General features: G+C 38.6%; 2 protein-coding genes across 9 annotated transcripts in view; one reads left to right on the top strand and one right to left on the bottom strand.

The window, feature by feature from the left end:
* FAM185A (family with sequence similarity 185 member A) overlaps positions 1 to 2,492 on the top strand; it is a 69,353-nt gene extending 66,861 nt beyond the window's left edge. For all 8 annotated transcript variants that reach the window (XR_012380182.1, XM_073898709.1, XM_025872769.2 and 5 more), the window contains one exon: positions 1,562 to 2,492. Coding sequence is in view for 4 of the 8 variants with exons in the window: in XM_025872769.2 (XP_025728554.1) it covers positions 1,562 to 1,674 (113 nt within the window). In the remaining 4 variants the exon portion in view is untranslated. The remainder of the gene's footprint in view (positions 1 to 1,561) is intronic.
* A 4,651-nt stretch (positions 2,493 to 7,143) lies between these two features.
* Positions 7,144 to 14,944, bottom strand: part of FBXL13 (F-box and leucine rich repeat protein 13) — a 251,573-nt gene continuing 243,772 nt past the window's right edge. The window contains exons 20-21 of the mRNA XM_025873245.2: positions 13,895 to 14,058; positions 7,144 to 7,454 (exon numbers count right to left, since the gene is read on the bottom strand). Of these exons, the coding sequence (XP_025729030.1) occupies positions 7,265 to 7,454; positions 13,895 to 14,058 (354 nt within the window). The 3' untranslated portion in view covers positions 7,144 to 7,264. The remainder of the gene's footprint in view (positions 7,455 to 13,894; positions 14,059 to 14,944) is intronic.

The following is a 14,944-nucleotide window of genomic DNA, read 5'->3' as shown; positions in this document are numbered from 1 at the left end:
GAGAGGGCCCTTATGGCAGACCCATTGGCAGTGACTGAAAAATTCCTGAATGACCAGCTAAGACTACATTTCTAGGGGAGTTTGAAACTGCAGTTAGATTTTATATTACATGTTTGGGAACTTGGTCTAGATGACACCATTTTGGCCTGGGGTGGTTTTTTGGGTTTTGGGGGTTTTGGGTTTTTTTTTTTTTAATTTTTCTAACAGGGATTTACCAATAGGAATGATATTTTAACCAGTATACTGAAAAGTAGAGTAATGATGGAATTGAAATATAGCAAGAGAGGTAGAAGGAAAAACTCCAGAGGAAGTCATTGGATACTTGAAAGATGCAATGAACTCTAAAACATAGACAAGATTATGGCTCAGATGAAAGGGGTGAGGCAAGAACTCGCAGAATTTGTATCAAAGAGGCACTTGACATGAAGATTGGATGGTACAAAGCACCTTTTCATCAGCTAGGAACATCACATGGTACTAACAAAGGAAAAAACTATACTAAAGAAAAGAATTGTTTCCTGATTTGCGTGCTTGGATTTAGCAAAGAAAATGTATATAAGGAACTGAGACGGTGTATTCACAAGTCTCTTCAGTTCAGATTTGACTGATCTCTTAAATCCAGAATGGCAATGGAACTTGAGGTGTAACACCGTAATTATTTCGATCGAAAGAAAAAAACATAGAACTATACGAGAGATGGGAAATAAACCAGGTGAGCTCTATGCCTGCTACAGCATATTACCTGGAGGGAGTTTCCAGGCTGTAGGACAGGAAGGGATAATACAGACAGAGCCCAACAGACTCCTGACAAGGAAGAGACTAAGCATCTGGGGAGACCAGGACTGCTAGATTTCACAAGAGAGAATTCCAGAGAGGAGGGAGCTGCACAGGGTGCTCGTGAGCATTCAGCAAAGTACTGATCATCATGTGTGTCAGGAAACTACCTGATACCTGTTACGGTGTGAATGAATCTCAAAATGATTATGCTGAGTGAAACACCTAGATTTAAAAAAATTAAAATATATATTTGATTCCATTCATTAAAATTTTAGAAAATGCAACTAATCTGTAGTGACACAAAGTAGATCAGTGATTGGGGTGTTGGGGGGACTGTCTGGAGGTGACAGGCAGGGAAGGGGCAAGAGGAAGAGATGACAAAGGTGTATGGAGGCAACTTGTAGAAGTGATGGATATATTCATTATTTTGATTGAAGAGATGGTTTCACAGAGTTATACATGTCAAAACTTACTGTATTGCATATGTTAAGCACTTGTAGTTTGTCAGTTGTACTTAAATAAACCTCTTTAAAACCTGCATACAAAAAAACAAAAAAAAAACCAACAAAAAAAAAGTAGCTTCCCTTTCAGTTGTTCTGAGAAAATGAAAGGAGGGAATAAGCCCAGGTAACCTCTTTGCAACTCTCCCAACTCAGACTACCTTTTCTAAGATTTTTGCTGTTCCAAAGTATTTTTCAGTTTCAGAGATGTGTTGTTAGGATCTATGTAGTCAGATATTGCTCTTGTCAATGAAGATATAACTGTATGCAATTTTGTGTTTCAGGGCTCATGAATCAAGCAAGCAAAGATGAAAAATGGATTAAGGCTGATGCCCCAGAAGGCACTGTAAAATTTAGAAGTCAAAGCTGGTTTCAGTCCCTGAAACTGCAGGAATAAGAATGGTTTGAGTTGTATTTATAATTTTTAACAATGATTAGCAGATCTGTGACTACAAAAATGCAAATACCACAGTTCATATAAATGTTGAAAGCAACAAATTGGAATGAATACTGGTGAATTGTCTTGTGGGGGCCTTTTGAAAATTTGTACTTAGCTATTCATTTTCTATTGCCCTGTAATGAAATTACCACAAACTTGCCAACTTAAAATCACACTTATTTTTAGCTCACAGTTCTGTAGGTCAGGAGATCTGCATGGCTAGGTTCTCCGCTCAGGGTGGACAAGGCTGGACTTGGCATTAACCAGGCTGTGTTCTCATCTAGATGCTCTGGGGGGGAAAATCTTTCAAGCTTGTTCATATTGTTGGCAAAATCCAGTTGCCTGGGATTACTACTGAGGTCTCTGTTTTCTTGCTGTCCGTCAGCAATCACTCTAAGCTTCTACAGGCCACTCACATTCCTTCTCATTTGGCCCTCTCCATCTTTAAGCCAGCAATGTTGCATTTAATGCTTCTATATCTGATCTCTTCTGCAACCAGCTGGAGAAACTGCTTTTAAAGGGCTCACTTGATGTAATCAGGCCTGCCCAGAATAATCTTTGTTTTGCCATATAATGTAACATAATCATGGGAGTGCATATTTATAATTTCCATTTACACTCAAGAAGAGGCGATTATACAAAGGCATAAGTAATGGGGGGGGCAGTTATCTTAGAATTTCTTGCACCATAGCTCTCTCATAACACATTTGCTACTTAGAACTTCTTATGACATCAGTGTAAATTTAAGCTGTGAATAAAACACATCTAAAATGTGATGCATGTGCTACTGATTCTTAATTTTTTTTTGTATAATTTAAAATATAATGCATTGGGAAGAGGAGAGACATTCAGTGATTTTATAGCCTGCTGTATGAAGATTGATTTTCACTTTTACAATAGTGTACTGTATAAGGTGATTTCCTGAATTCTCTTTCAAATCTTACTTGTCTACTTCTGGGGCATTTAACTTATACAAGACTGAATAGATCTATCTTTTGGATTATGTTTTTTATGATTAGGATAAATCGGTTCTTAATGCTTTCTAATAAGCCTTCTCAAATACTATGATTTATAATAATCCCTTTGTTAATATTTTATTTATTTAGAGTTCTACTTTTAACTTTATATTTACGAAACAAAAAGTAAACTTTGTGGAATATCTCAAAGTCTCCTTGGGCGCCTGGGTGGCTCATTCGTTAAGTATCTGCCTTCAGCTCAGGTCATGGTCCCAGGGTCCTGGGATTGAGCCCCACATCGGGCTCCCTGCTCAGGGGGAAGCCTGCTTCTCCATCTCCCACTCTCCCTGCTTGTGTTCCCTCTCTCGCTGTGTCTCTCTCTGTCAAATAAATAAATTTTAAAAATTTAAAAAGTCTCCTTTCGTTCAATCTTCATGAAATCAAAATTTATAGAAGTTGGGGAAATATTCATGTTAGTATGTTTGATGTTATAGTGTATGTGTGCTAAATTATCAAATAGAGGAAACTGTGAGGCAATGAGGCAATTTTTATAATCTTTTTCACCCTCATACAATTATATAAATATTTTCATGACTGAAAATAAAGTTTATGAAACTAGTCAACGACAGCCAGAAAGGTCATGAGCATAACAGCTATAAACTGTATTTAAAATTTTTAAAGGAACTGTACATATTTGAATCACATAGTCAAGTCCAAACATCAAGGACAAGCCGCCATATTTTGCTCTCTTGAACAGTCACCCATATATAGCAAATGCTTAAGAGCTGAAGACCTAAGTAATATTTTGGATATTTTGAGTACTTTGCACTGAGAACTTGAAGATTTCACCACCTGTTCATTCTGCTTCTTGGTAGCCTTTTATAGCCCACTTTTTCTAACATCTACCCCTTTTCTTTCATTTGTGTAGTTACAAAATTTGTCTTTCCATAAGGAACAAATGTGTCTCCTGTTTTTGTTTAAAAGAGGATCTTACTCAAAGAGTTTTGGAGCAAGCTTTGGTAGTTAAATACCAAACACGCTGCCTGGTTTCTAGAGAACATAACAGGGTGTCTTTCTCCTTACCCCTTCATCTTCCCCATGCAGGTTTTATTCCTTTAGAAAGCAGTTGCCTCTTTTATAGGTCTCTCCAGTTGTGTGCAAAACACTTAGGGATCAGAAGCCAATTTTTCTGCAGCTGCCAGAAATCTCTAGATTTAGTTAAAAATTTCCCTCTTAAGTCTCTTGACTCAGGTCTGAAAACTTCCTACTCAGCTGATTCCCCTGCTGTCCACTTCTAGAAACCATTCTACAGGTAAGTAATACTACCTTATTTCAAAAACTCACGAAACCTTAAAAGGGGGAGAATTATTAAAAGCATTTAGCTAATACAGAGTACCTTATAATAATACCTTATGCAGCCCATTTTATTTAGCCCATTTTAAACTTTTCAAAATAACTCATATTCTTTACCTTAAGTTTTATCCTTACTTCAGATTTGTGGGATACAAAGAGACAGTGATCAACTTAAGAGATAAGGAACCAAAAGCATTTTTCACAGAATAAACAATACTAAAATTGTTTTTTTCATAGAACAATCCTAAAATTGTGTGGAACCTCAGTAGACCCTGAATAGCCAAAGCAGTCTTGAAAAAGAAAAAACTGGAGGTATCAGAATTCCAGGTTTCAAATTATTTTACAAAGCTGTAGTAATCAAAACAGTATGATACTGGCACAAAAATAAACAGATTAATGGAACGGGATAGAAAGACCAGAAATAAACCCACAATTATGTGGTCAATCTTCAACAAAGGAGGCAAAAGTATGCAATGGGAAAAAGTCTCTTCAATAAATGGTGTTGAGAAAACTGGACCACTGTCCTACGCCATACACAAAAATAAATTCAGACTGGATTAAGGACCTAAATGTGAGACCTGAAACCATGAAAATCCTAGAAGGGAGCACAGGCAGTAATTTCTCTGATGCCAGCTGTAACAACTTTCTAGATCTGTGTCTCCTGAGGCAAGGGAAACAAAAGCAAAAATATTGGAATACATCAAAATAAAAAGTTTCTGCACAGCAAAGGAAACAACCAATAAAACTAAATGGCAACCTACTGAATGGGAGAAGATATTTGCAAATGACTTACCCAGTAAAGGGTTAGTATCCAAAATATATAGAGAACTTCTACAGTTCAACACCAAAAAAAAAATCCAATTTAAAAATGGGCAGAAGACATGAACAGACACTTCTTCAAACAAGACATCCAGATGGCCAACAGACACATGAAAAGACGCTCAACATCAGTCATTATCAGGGAAATGCAAATCAAATCCATAATGGGATATCACCTCATACCTGTTGGAATGGCTAAAATAAACAAGCAGTGGTGAGGATATAGAGGAAAAAGGAACTCTCTTGCACTGTCAGTGGGAATGCAAACTGGTGCAGGCACTGTGGAAGACAGTGCAAAGACTCCTCAAAAAATTAAAAATAGGGACCTGGGTGGCTCAGTCAGTTAAGCGTCTGCCTTCGGCTCAGGTCATTTTCCCAGGGTCCTGATTGAGTCCCATGTTGGGCTCTTGGCTCAGTGGGGAGCCTGCTTCTCCCTCCGTCTGTGCTCTGTCTCTCTGACAAATAAAATCTTAAAAAAAAAAAATTTTTTAACTAGAGCTACCATATGGTCCAGCAATTGCACTAGTAGGTATTTACCCAAAGAATATGAAAACACCAATTCTAAGGGATGTATACACCCCTATGTTAAGTGCAGCATTATTTACAATAGCTAAATTATGGAAGCAACCCAAATGTCCATTGATGGATGGATAAAGAAGATGTGGTATATCTATACAATGGATTATTCAGCCATTAGAAAGAATGAAATCTTAACATTTGCAACCACATGGTTGTAGCTAGAGAATTTTTATTTTTAAGGGTGCAGTGTTTGTTTTTTAAGATTTTATTTGCGAGAGAGAGCATGAGCAGGGGGAGGGGCAGAGGGAGAGGGAAAAGCAGACATCCTGCTGAGTAGGGAGCCACACAGGGCTCCATCCCAGGACCCTGGGATCATGACCTGAGCCAAAGGCAGACACTTAACCAACTGAGCCACCCAGGTGCCCCTGGACCTAGAGAGTATTATGCTAAGTGAAATAAGTCAGAAAAAGACAAATACCATATAATTTCATTCCTATGTGGAATTTAAGAAACAAAGAAAAAAGACAAATGTAAAAACAGACTCAACTATACAGAACAAACTGATGGTTACCAGAGGGCAGGTGTGTGGGGGAATGGGTGAAATAGGTGAAGGAAATTAAGAGTACACTTGCCATGATGAGCACTTAGTAATATATGGAATTATTGAATCACTATATTGTATACATAAAACTAAGATAACACTGTATGGTAGCTACACAGGAATTAAAACTTAAAAAAAAAGATAAAGGGGGCGCCTGGGTGGCTCAGTTGGTTAAGCGTCTGCCTTCGGCTCAGATCATGATCTCAGGGTCCTGGGATCGAGTCCCGCATCAGGCTCTCTGCTCTGCGGAGGGCTTGTTTCTCCCTCACCCCCTGCTCTTCTCTCTCTCTCTCTCTCTCTCTCTCTGTCAAATAAAATCTTAAAAAAAAAAAAAAGTAATGGAGGAAATAGGTTAAAAGACTGATCCAATATTACCAACACAGCTTGTTCATGGTAATCAGAACAGAGTTGGGCTTTTTCCTGGACTCTTATCAACAGGAGTATCACATAATATCAAATAATGATAATACCAGCATGTGATCATTTAAATTCTGTAGTATGATCTTTTCCCAGAGTGGTAAAAATCCACAGATGAAAGCTCTTTAAAAATAATGAGGTAAAAAAAATAGTAATAATAAGGAGGTACACGATAACCCATACCTCTTAGCATAAAATAGGGAGAGCATCTTTTTCGACATAGCATAGTTTTTAAAATTACTCCATAGCTCCAATGTGATTAAAAAGAGACCTTTCTGAAACATTGCAGGGACAGCCTACCAATTCATAGGTAGTTCATGTTTCATTTAATTTATCCCTGACTGTTAAGTCAAATGTGGAGTTGAGTCCAGGGTTAAGTGGCATTTAGTTCTTACTGTAAAATATCTGGAAATAACAAGAAAGCCTTGTTTCCTTTAAAAAATATATGTCTATACTTTTTATATCGTCACAGATCCTTAAAATCATTGCCCTGGCTCAAACTCTTATGCTGACTCATATGACCATCTCTGCTTTCTTTTGTAAAGAAAAGCTTCTAAATTCCTTGTTAAGGACATCACATCTCTCAGGATGGTTTTATATAACTATAACCTTAGATTTGATAATCTCATCAGAACTGTTTGTTTGATTAAAGTAAATTTAAGTGGAAAAATTACATTGTAGCAATACCTGATTTGGCTTTTTTTTTAAATATGATTAAACCAATTAGAAGAAATAATGTATTTAGAAATATTTGTAGTTGGAATAAAAATCAGGAGATGATTTGCTGCTTGTTTACACTGTTGAGATCCAGGTGGTAAAAACACTTGCATCAGATGAAGTTACCAAGTTCTAGATTTTTTGTTCTTCTTGTTGAGGCTGAAGGTCATACTACTTCTTCTTCTCTACTGTGTGTTGACTCTGTCACTATGACTTCTTCATCTCCTTTAAGTGGTGTTATCTCATGTTGTCTTTTAAGGGGCTTGCCTTCATAATCATAGCCAAACCAAAGTGGAGGGTCGTTAGGGTTATATTCCTGCTGCTGAACAATAGATGACATTCTCTTTGCTGCCTCCCTGCAATAATAGTAATTCGCATTAGCCAGAGAAGAAGTAATTACTAGTGCAGAATATTCAAACTAGAGCAAATTTGGAGTAAAAGAACTGTCACAAGTCAATGAATTTCACCGCTCTCTTGCAATCCTGAGAGGGAGGGTAAGGATAATTATGCAAATATTCAGGGTCCCAAAGCTTAAGTAGCTCAGTAGCTCTCTGGTACAGCCAGTTCAGAGATTAACAGGCTCCGTGAATGGGTAAGGAAACTACACATGGCAATGGAGTGGGAACACTGAGGGCAACTCTGTAGTGCCCTTGAATGAGCCTTCTGCCTGGTATTTCCAGTTTCTTTGATGAGGGAATACCCTAACCAGCCAACCTGTGAAGTCCCACCATGCAGGAGCTCTTAACCCAGAGTCCACAGATCCCTATTGGATGGATGGATGAACTTCAGGGAGGTCCATGAATTCCCTGAAAATTCATGCAGTTTTGTATCTAATACACATTTTTCTGAGGAGAGGGTTTGTGACTTTTGTCAAACTCTCAAAGGTGTCAGTGACAAATATGAAAAATACTATTGTCTTTCTTAGGAAGAAGTAAGGAAGAAAGCAAAAAAAGTATCTAAAAGTCATTCTGGACCCCAGTTTTAAGAAGGGGCAGGGGGTTTCCACCCCCAAGCAATTCTTAGCAGCTGATGTCCTACAATTCAACTCAATTCCAGAGACAGCATGAAAGATTCCACAGGTTAAAGACTCAGTCTCACTAGACTGCCCTCCACTTTAGATACCAATTACTCCAGGTTGTCACTCAGGCTTCTGACTGACCAGCTATAGAGCAGAAGTTCCAACAATTCCTTGCCCCCCGCCCCTTCTTGGGTTCAATTAATTTGCTAGAGCTGCTCACAGAACTCAAAGAAACATTTTGCTTACTGGATCACTGGTGTATTATAAAAGGGTATAACTCAGGAATAGCCAGATGGAAGAAATATATAGGATAGGGTGTAGGGAAAGGCTATGGAGTTTCCATGCCCTCTCCAGGTGCACCACTCCCCAAATCTACACACATTAACCAACCCAGAAGCTGTCCAAACCCTGTCCCGTTAGGATTTTATGAAGGCTTCATTATGTAGACATGTTTCATGAAATCATTGGCCGTTGGTGATTGATTTAATCTCCCCTCCCAGGAAATCAGACCAAATACTATGACAAAAGATGCTCTCATTGCTCTTACTGCCCAGGAAATTCCAAGTGGGTTGGTAGCTCTGAGCTAAGAATTATGAAGGAAGACCAAACATATATTGGTCATCTAAATGACCAAAATATATTTCTCATAAAATCACAATATCACAGCATCAGAAAAAAACAGTATATCTAACTTGAAAATGCCTTTTCAAGGGTAGAACAATGCCATTTTTCTAGGAAGTTGGTTTGAATGTTGAGATCAGTACTCAAAAAAAAAAATTGAGTAATTGACAACTGTAGGATCAGAAATGAGTAATGATGCTTGCCCATGAAGGGGCTACTTTGCCCACTATTACCATATATTACATTGAGTTATTGATTGCAAAGTTCTGGAAATAGTCATTGATAAAGAAGCTGGTATTACCACATGGTTTGAGTTAAATTTGTGCTCGATGGCTATATGAGTGCAGGCAGCACAATGAAATTGGAAAAGGCTGAGATGCACCAGTTGTTTAAAATGCTATTTCCTTTGAACCAAATTTTAGATGTATTAAAATAATTATAACCAAACTCAACAGGGAGACAACCATAGCATTGCTAATTCCATCTCTTACCACATTGCTTTTGGCATATATAATTGCACTCACATAAAACAAAACAAACAAAAAAAAACCCCACACAAGTTTAAAGAAAAATATGAGTAAAAGCAAATATACAAATTTCTAGTTCTGAGCCACCAATCCTATGGACTAAAACTTGGCAAACAAGTGTCTTCTCTTTAGAGCAGTACTTATTCTCAAATTTGAAAATGATAAGTTTATTGTCAAAGATGAAGTTTGGCATTCTGTTAATGTTTTAATTTTTTTTAAGTGTGGTCCTACATTTGAAACTTATATGACCTTTGCATGTCCTCTAAGTAGGACATCATTATGCAGTAATAATAGTGTTATATCTTTAGCTTTCCCCCATTTTCCTCTGAAGATTATTCTCCCTTTCCAATTCTGTGGAGTTGAGATTGCCATGTCTTTGAGGGTGTTTTTCATGAGGTTGTTTTCCCTTGAGTACTTACTGCAACATAATACCAAATGCTGAGGGAATCCGAAGCATAAAATACTGGCACCATCAGTTTCAAATATAAAACACTACCCTAGGCAACGGAGCTTCATTGTTACTTACCCTTCACCCCATGTCTGCCTATTTAAACTCGATCCATCTTTCAAAACTTCAAACCAATCCAGCCTCCTGTAAAGACCTAAACCCAGTCCCTTTCTCCTCTGAACTCTGTAGGAAGTTGATCATGGAGTTAATTAGTTTCCAATACATAGCTTCATGGCATTAATTGTTTATAATTTTAAACTTTATTATTTTCCTTTTGTTTAAGAAGGTAGTAAGTTATTTAAGGGTGTATTCCATTTCTTTGTGTCTTCAGTGACAACCAAAAGAAGACATATTCAGCAGTTTACACCAACAAAGGTAGCCCCTTTTGCTCTCTTCTGAAGGTTTGAGGCATTCGTAGGTTGCTATTCCCAGCCCCCTCTTGCCCCCTGCCTCCCAAACAGCAGAACTCTGGGCGTTCACAATTGTTGGTCATGATTCAGTGTCACTGATGATAAGACCAGTACAATTACAGGCAACAATGGTCTTAACCTTTAGGAAAAGGATGAGTTTGGGGAGTAAAAGATTTGTAAGTAATTGACCAAAGTATATGTAACTTTTGGCCTCAGAAGAGCAACAGTTTTTGAGAGGTCTGGTAGGAGGATAAGTACTCTTAATGCTGATTTGGTAACATTTAAATAATGGGTCATACAGTTCCTCAGTCAGCTACAAGCCAGGGTAAATTAGATGATAATTAGGGCAAATAACGGGAGTTTGAGAAAAAAGAAAACAAGAAAGTTGGGGATACTGAATCCTCAATATAGACAAGAAAAATAGGGAATGAATAGGGAAGAGTACTCGTTAAATGCAATGCGATGAGATAGAATCAAAATAAGTTTGAGCACTACCCATGGGGGAAGTACCCAATGGTATATGCTGTTAACTTTAAGCAGAGCAAAGAGCAATTTTGTTTAAGATAAAAAAATAAGTTTATTTGGTAATAACAGAGGAATTGCAATTCAGGACAAGTAAACTATGGTAAACCATAGGCAAGTCCAAAAAGAAGAAGGGAAGGTCAGCTTTTATTATGTTTTCAGAGGAAATTGGGGAGGGTTGCTTTCAACAGTTTTTGGAGAAGACAAGAGTTTGAGGTTGTGACAGTTTCTCATTGACTGCAAGTGGTAGTCAGTGCATTGTTGCTGGGGCAGGAATGGATCTTTTTTTTTTAAGATTTTATATATTTGACAGAGACACAGCGAGAGAGGGAACACAAGCAGGGGGAGTGGGAGAGGGAGAGAAGCAGGCTTCCTGCCAAGCAGTGAGCCCGATGCGGGGCTCGATCCCAGGACCCCAGGATCATGACCTGAGCCGAAGGCAGACACTTAATGACTTAGCCACCCAGGCGCCCCATGGATCTTCCTTCCTTTTCTGAAAAGTGGGAGATAAAATTCCTGTGAAAAATGTCTTCCCATGTTGAAATACAGTTGACCCTGGAACAACATAAGGGTTAGGGGAGCTAACCCCTTATTTCTTGGCTCCTTGCCACCCTTACCTTAGCTCTTAGTGGTAAGCACTGCTCTTTGTTCTACCCATAGTCAGCTTCAGTGAAACTAAACATCCGAGGGTCCCCTGACCATTGGAGGTAATGCTTACAGACCAGAGAGGAGCAAAGGATCAGGTCTCAGACCCTTCTTCCCTTCCCTTCCTCCCCAAGTCTCAAAAGCCAGGAGGTTAAGGCTTTCTGTAGTCTACAGAGTGTTTCTAAGGCATATCTTAAAGCATGTAGGCTTTCACAGCAAGGGTAGTGGGGAAAAAAACTGAAAAATGTGAATCTGGACTGGGGCAAATCTGGGATTATTAGAATTTGAATGTCAGTGTACACAATTCCCTAATCTATTTCCTCTCCACCTTTTAGAAAATCCTTAGCCCATGAACTAGCTGTCCTCACCACCTTACTCAGATCTTTGGCATCCATCCTCTTAGGACTGACTCCTAAGACTCAGGACCTGACCAAGAGAACAGACCAGCGGGGTCACTGCCTGCAAATATCTCTGAGTTCTTTTTCACACATCCTGTTTTGCTGGGTGTTTGCACACATGCACTTTTGAACAGTATCCAGAAACTTGAAAATGAAGAAACTGAATGTTCCTGCCAAAAAGAACACACACACTCTCTCTTTCTTTTAAAGTAGTTTGGTGTCCTGGTATGGTCAATATATGGGAGCTAGGAAATACTGAAAAGAAAATGTATGGTTAGGAATTACTATGTGTTCTAAATTTCTTAGAGTACATATGGAAGGAATCCTTTGACTCCCTTCCACTCTGGCTTGACCTAAGTGACACTAAGGTCCTTGGACCTTGTAGGAGATGTTCTGGGAACCGAACCAGTGTGCTGCAGTGGTTAGTCATCATTACTCATTTAACTTGGTGAGACAGGTTTCTCTGGATCAATAAAAAACATGATTTTCAAAATGATATGTCACAAACAGTTGTGAAGTAACACATTAAATGTTTAATTATAATGAGGTACTGAATTTTGTGATTTTTGGGTTTTATAAATTAAAGGAAATTCAAGGTTATTCCTATAATAACATTACTTGCCCTCACACACATTTCCTCCTAGTTTCTTGAGTAGGCAAAAAAGGGTGGGGGGTGTTGAAGCCAACACAAAGACTGCTGGTAACCACCAGCCTCTCAGATTTCTGCATCAACAAGTAAACTGGGCACAACAGAACTTATGTGCCCCCTTATTGATCAAGTCGAGTGTTAGAGCTTTCAAAAAGCTTGAAAATCACTAATCTAAAGGCAAAAGAGCAACATAGTAATGATTAAGACATAGGTACAAAGTACAACTCTGCCTTTTATTTGTTTGACCTTGGGACTTATTTAAGCTGCTTAAACCAGTTTCCTTATTCATTTTTATGGTAATGGGGGTAATTATGAGGATTAGATGAGATAGTAAACATAAAATAGGATTAACACAATACATAGCAAATAATAATTGTTAATATTATTTGTTCATACTAACAACATTCAGTAGCTCCAGATCACAAAGGTTTTCCCCAAAGACTTTTCCATGAGTTGAAGAGAACTCTGATAATCAGAGTTTTATTTCCTAGCAGCAGACCTCTCAGGGTGCCTGGCTAGTAATTCATGCTGCCAGCAACTGCTACAGGAGGCCTTTAAGAAATCTCTGTACTGCTGTTTGGGGCTCTAAAGGCCGCCAAGACTCTACTCATCTCTTTAAAGTTGAAAGTTTTGGACTCCAGACACAAAAACGTCAGAAAGGGCCCTTTATTCTTTGCTAATTATACTTAATGTCTCTTTTACTTCGTTGTGGTTCAGACCCTCCTGGGTTGTGGAGACCATTGTTTAGGTCTTTTTCCCTCTCTCCCACTATGCTTTTCTTCCTTTCTGTTGCCTTTCTTGTTTTTCCCATGGAGGGCCATATGTTGAAAGGCTTGTTGTACACAATTCATCAGGTCAGTTAAAACTTCTTGCACATTTTTATTCTCCGTCAATAGGAAAAAACTAAACAATGAAGCAAATAACTGCTTTATATTTAAAAACTCACAGGGTAGACACCTGAGACCTTCTACTTGTATAGATTGCTTATTTGCCCAACTTTTGCTTCAACATAAACATTTTGCCAGTTGCAGGAACCAGCACGGGCCTGTAGCGGTCAAGCCAGAATGCTTTTTACCCTGAGCTCTAGCTCTTACAGGAAATCCCTAAATGAGTAACAAGGATCAAGCAAATAGCTTTGAGAGAGATGGGGCTTAGGGTAACTGTTAGTAATCTATACTCAATAGTTCACTGGTTTAATCAAATTATTTTTTAGCGCCTAGGGGAAATGAACTGAATGGAGATATTTTGAGAGGTGAGTAGAGGAAGAGGTGATGATAGTTCTACAAGGAGCAGAGTGGAGGCTTTGAACACCTGCATGGTCAAAGAAAGGGAAGTGCTTGGAGTGGAAGGGCTGCTGGGAAAGAGATCGGAAACCACAGAGACCATTTTAGAAGAGAGTTTCATAATGTTCAGCTCAAAATGTTGGCTTCCATCAGGCAAAAAATAGAATGCCACTTTGTAACTCTGAAAGCCACTCTGTATTACACATGTCAGAATCAGTATTCTGTTTTCTCAGAAAGTAGTTCTCAAAGCTTTTCATATTCAGGTTCATACTTACTTGGAAATACATCTGCAGTATTGCATCTTAAGGATTCGAAGTTGTCTGCAGCCTCTCTGAAGGTCCTCAAGCATTTGGTCAGTAAGCAGGATACAACCAGAAATATCCAAAATGTGCAAGTAATGGCATTTTGCCGATAACATCTCCATTGCGGAGTCTGTAATCTGAACACACAGCCAAAGTTAAATACTGATTATTCCGATGAACTCCATCCTAGGGAAGAATTGTGTACTAATTGACTTGGGCTGCTGTAACAAAATGCCATAGACTGGATAGTTTAAACAACAGACATTTGTTTCTCACAGTTCTAGAAGCTGAGAAGTCCAAGATTAGGTTACTCACAGACTGTCTGGTGAGGACCCTCTTCCTGGTTTGCAGATGGCTACTTTCTTGCTATATCTTCACAGGGCAGAGTGAGAGCTCTACTTTCTTCCTATTCTTATAAGGACAGTAATCCATCATGGTGGCTCTACAATCATGACCTCAATCTACACTTAATTACCTCCCAAAAGCCTTACCTCCCAATCCTATCACATTGAGAATGAGGGTTTCAACATATGAATGGGTGGGGGGCAAAAATTCAGTCCATAACAAACAGAATCAAAACTCTTGCCAGCTTGTCACGTGATGGGCCTATAACTCACACTAGTGATTTGACTGTTTCCAGAACAGTAAAATTATGGTTCGGGTAGCACCAGTAGACTTTGTGATCTTGCTGTTATTTTCATTTGAGAGTTCTCTATTTTGGATGGGTGATGTCATCAAAATTTCCTTAGTAATACCCGTCACACCAATGTGAACAACTTATGAAATGCTGCCATAGTGGGATTTGGCTTTACCCTCAAATCCACTCTAAGGCATCATCAATTTAGAAACATAGGTTTAATAATATAACATGTTACAAGACTATAAAAAATATATATACCCTGAAGTTAACCTGCAGACAAGGTCAGATTGCTCTGAGAAGGAATGTGGACATCTCTAATGGTTTGTGTGGAGAGTAACATGGTTCTGGAAAGGGACAAGTAGGTGAAACTGATGTTTGTAGGC

This window comes from Callorhinus ursinus, unplaced genomic scaffold, assembly GCF_003265705.2.
Source record: "Callorhinus ursinus isolate GAN/ISIS: 27379988/994484 unplaced genomic scaffold, GSC_fseal_2.0 scaffold12, whole genome shotgun sequence".
NCBI lineage: Eukaryota > Metazoa > Chordata > Mammalia > Carnivora > Otariidae > Callorhinus > Callorhinus ursinus.
The sequence above is the reverse complement of the archived record's forward strand: the minus strand, read 5'-3'. Positions and strand labels throughout refer to the sequence as shown.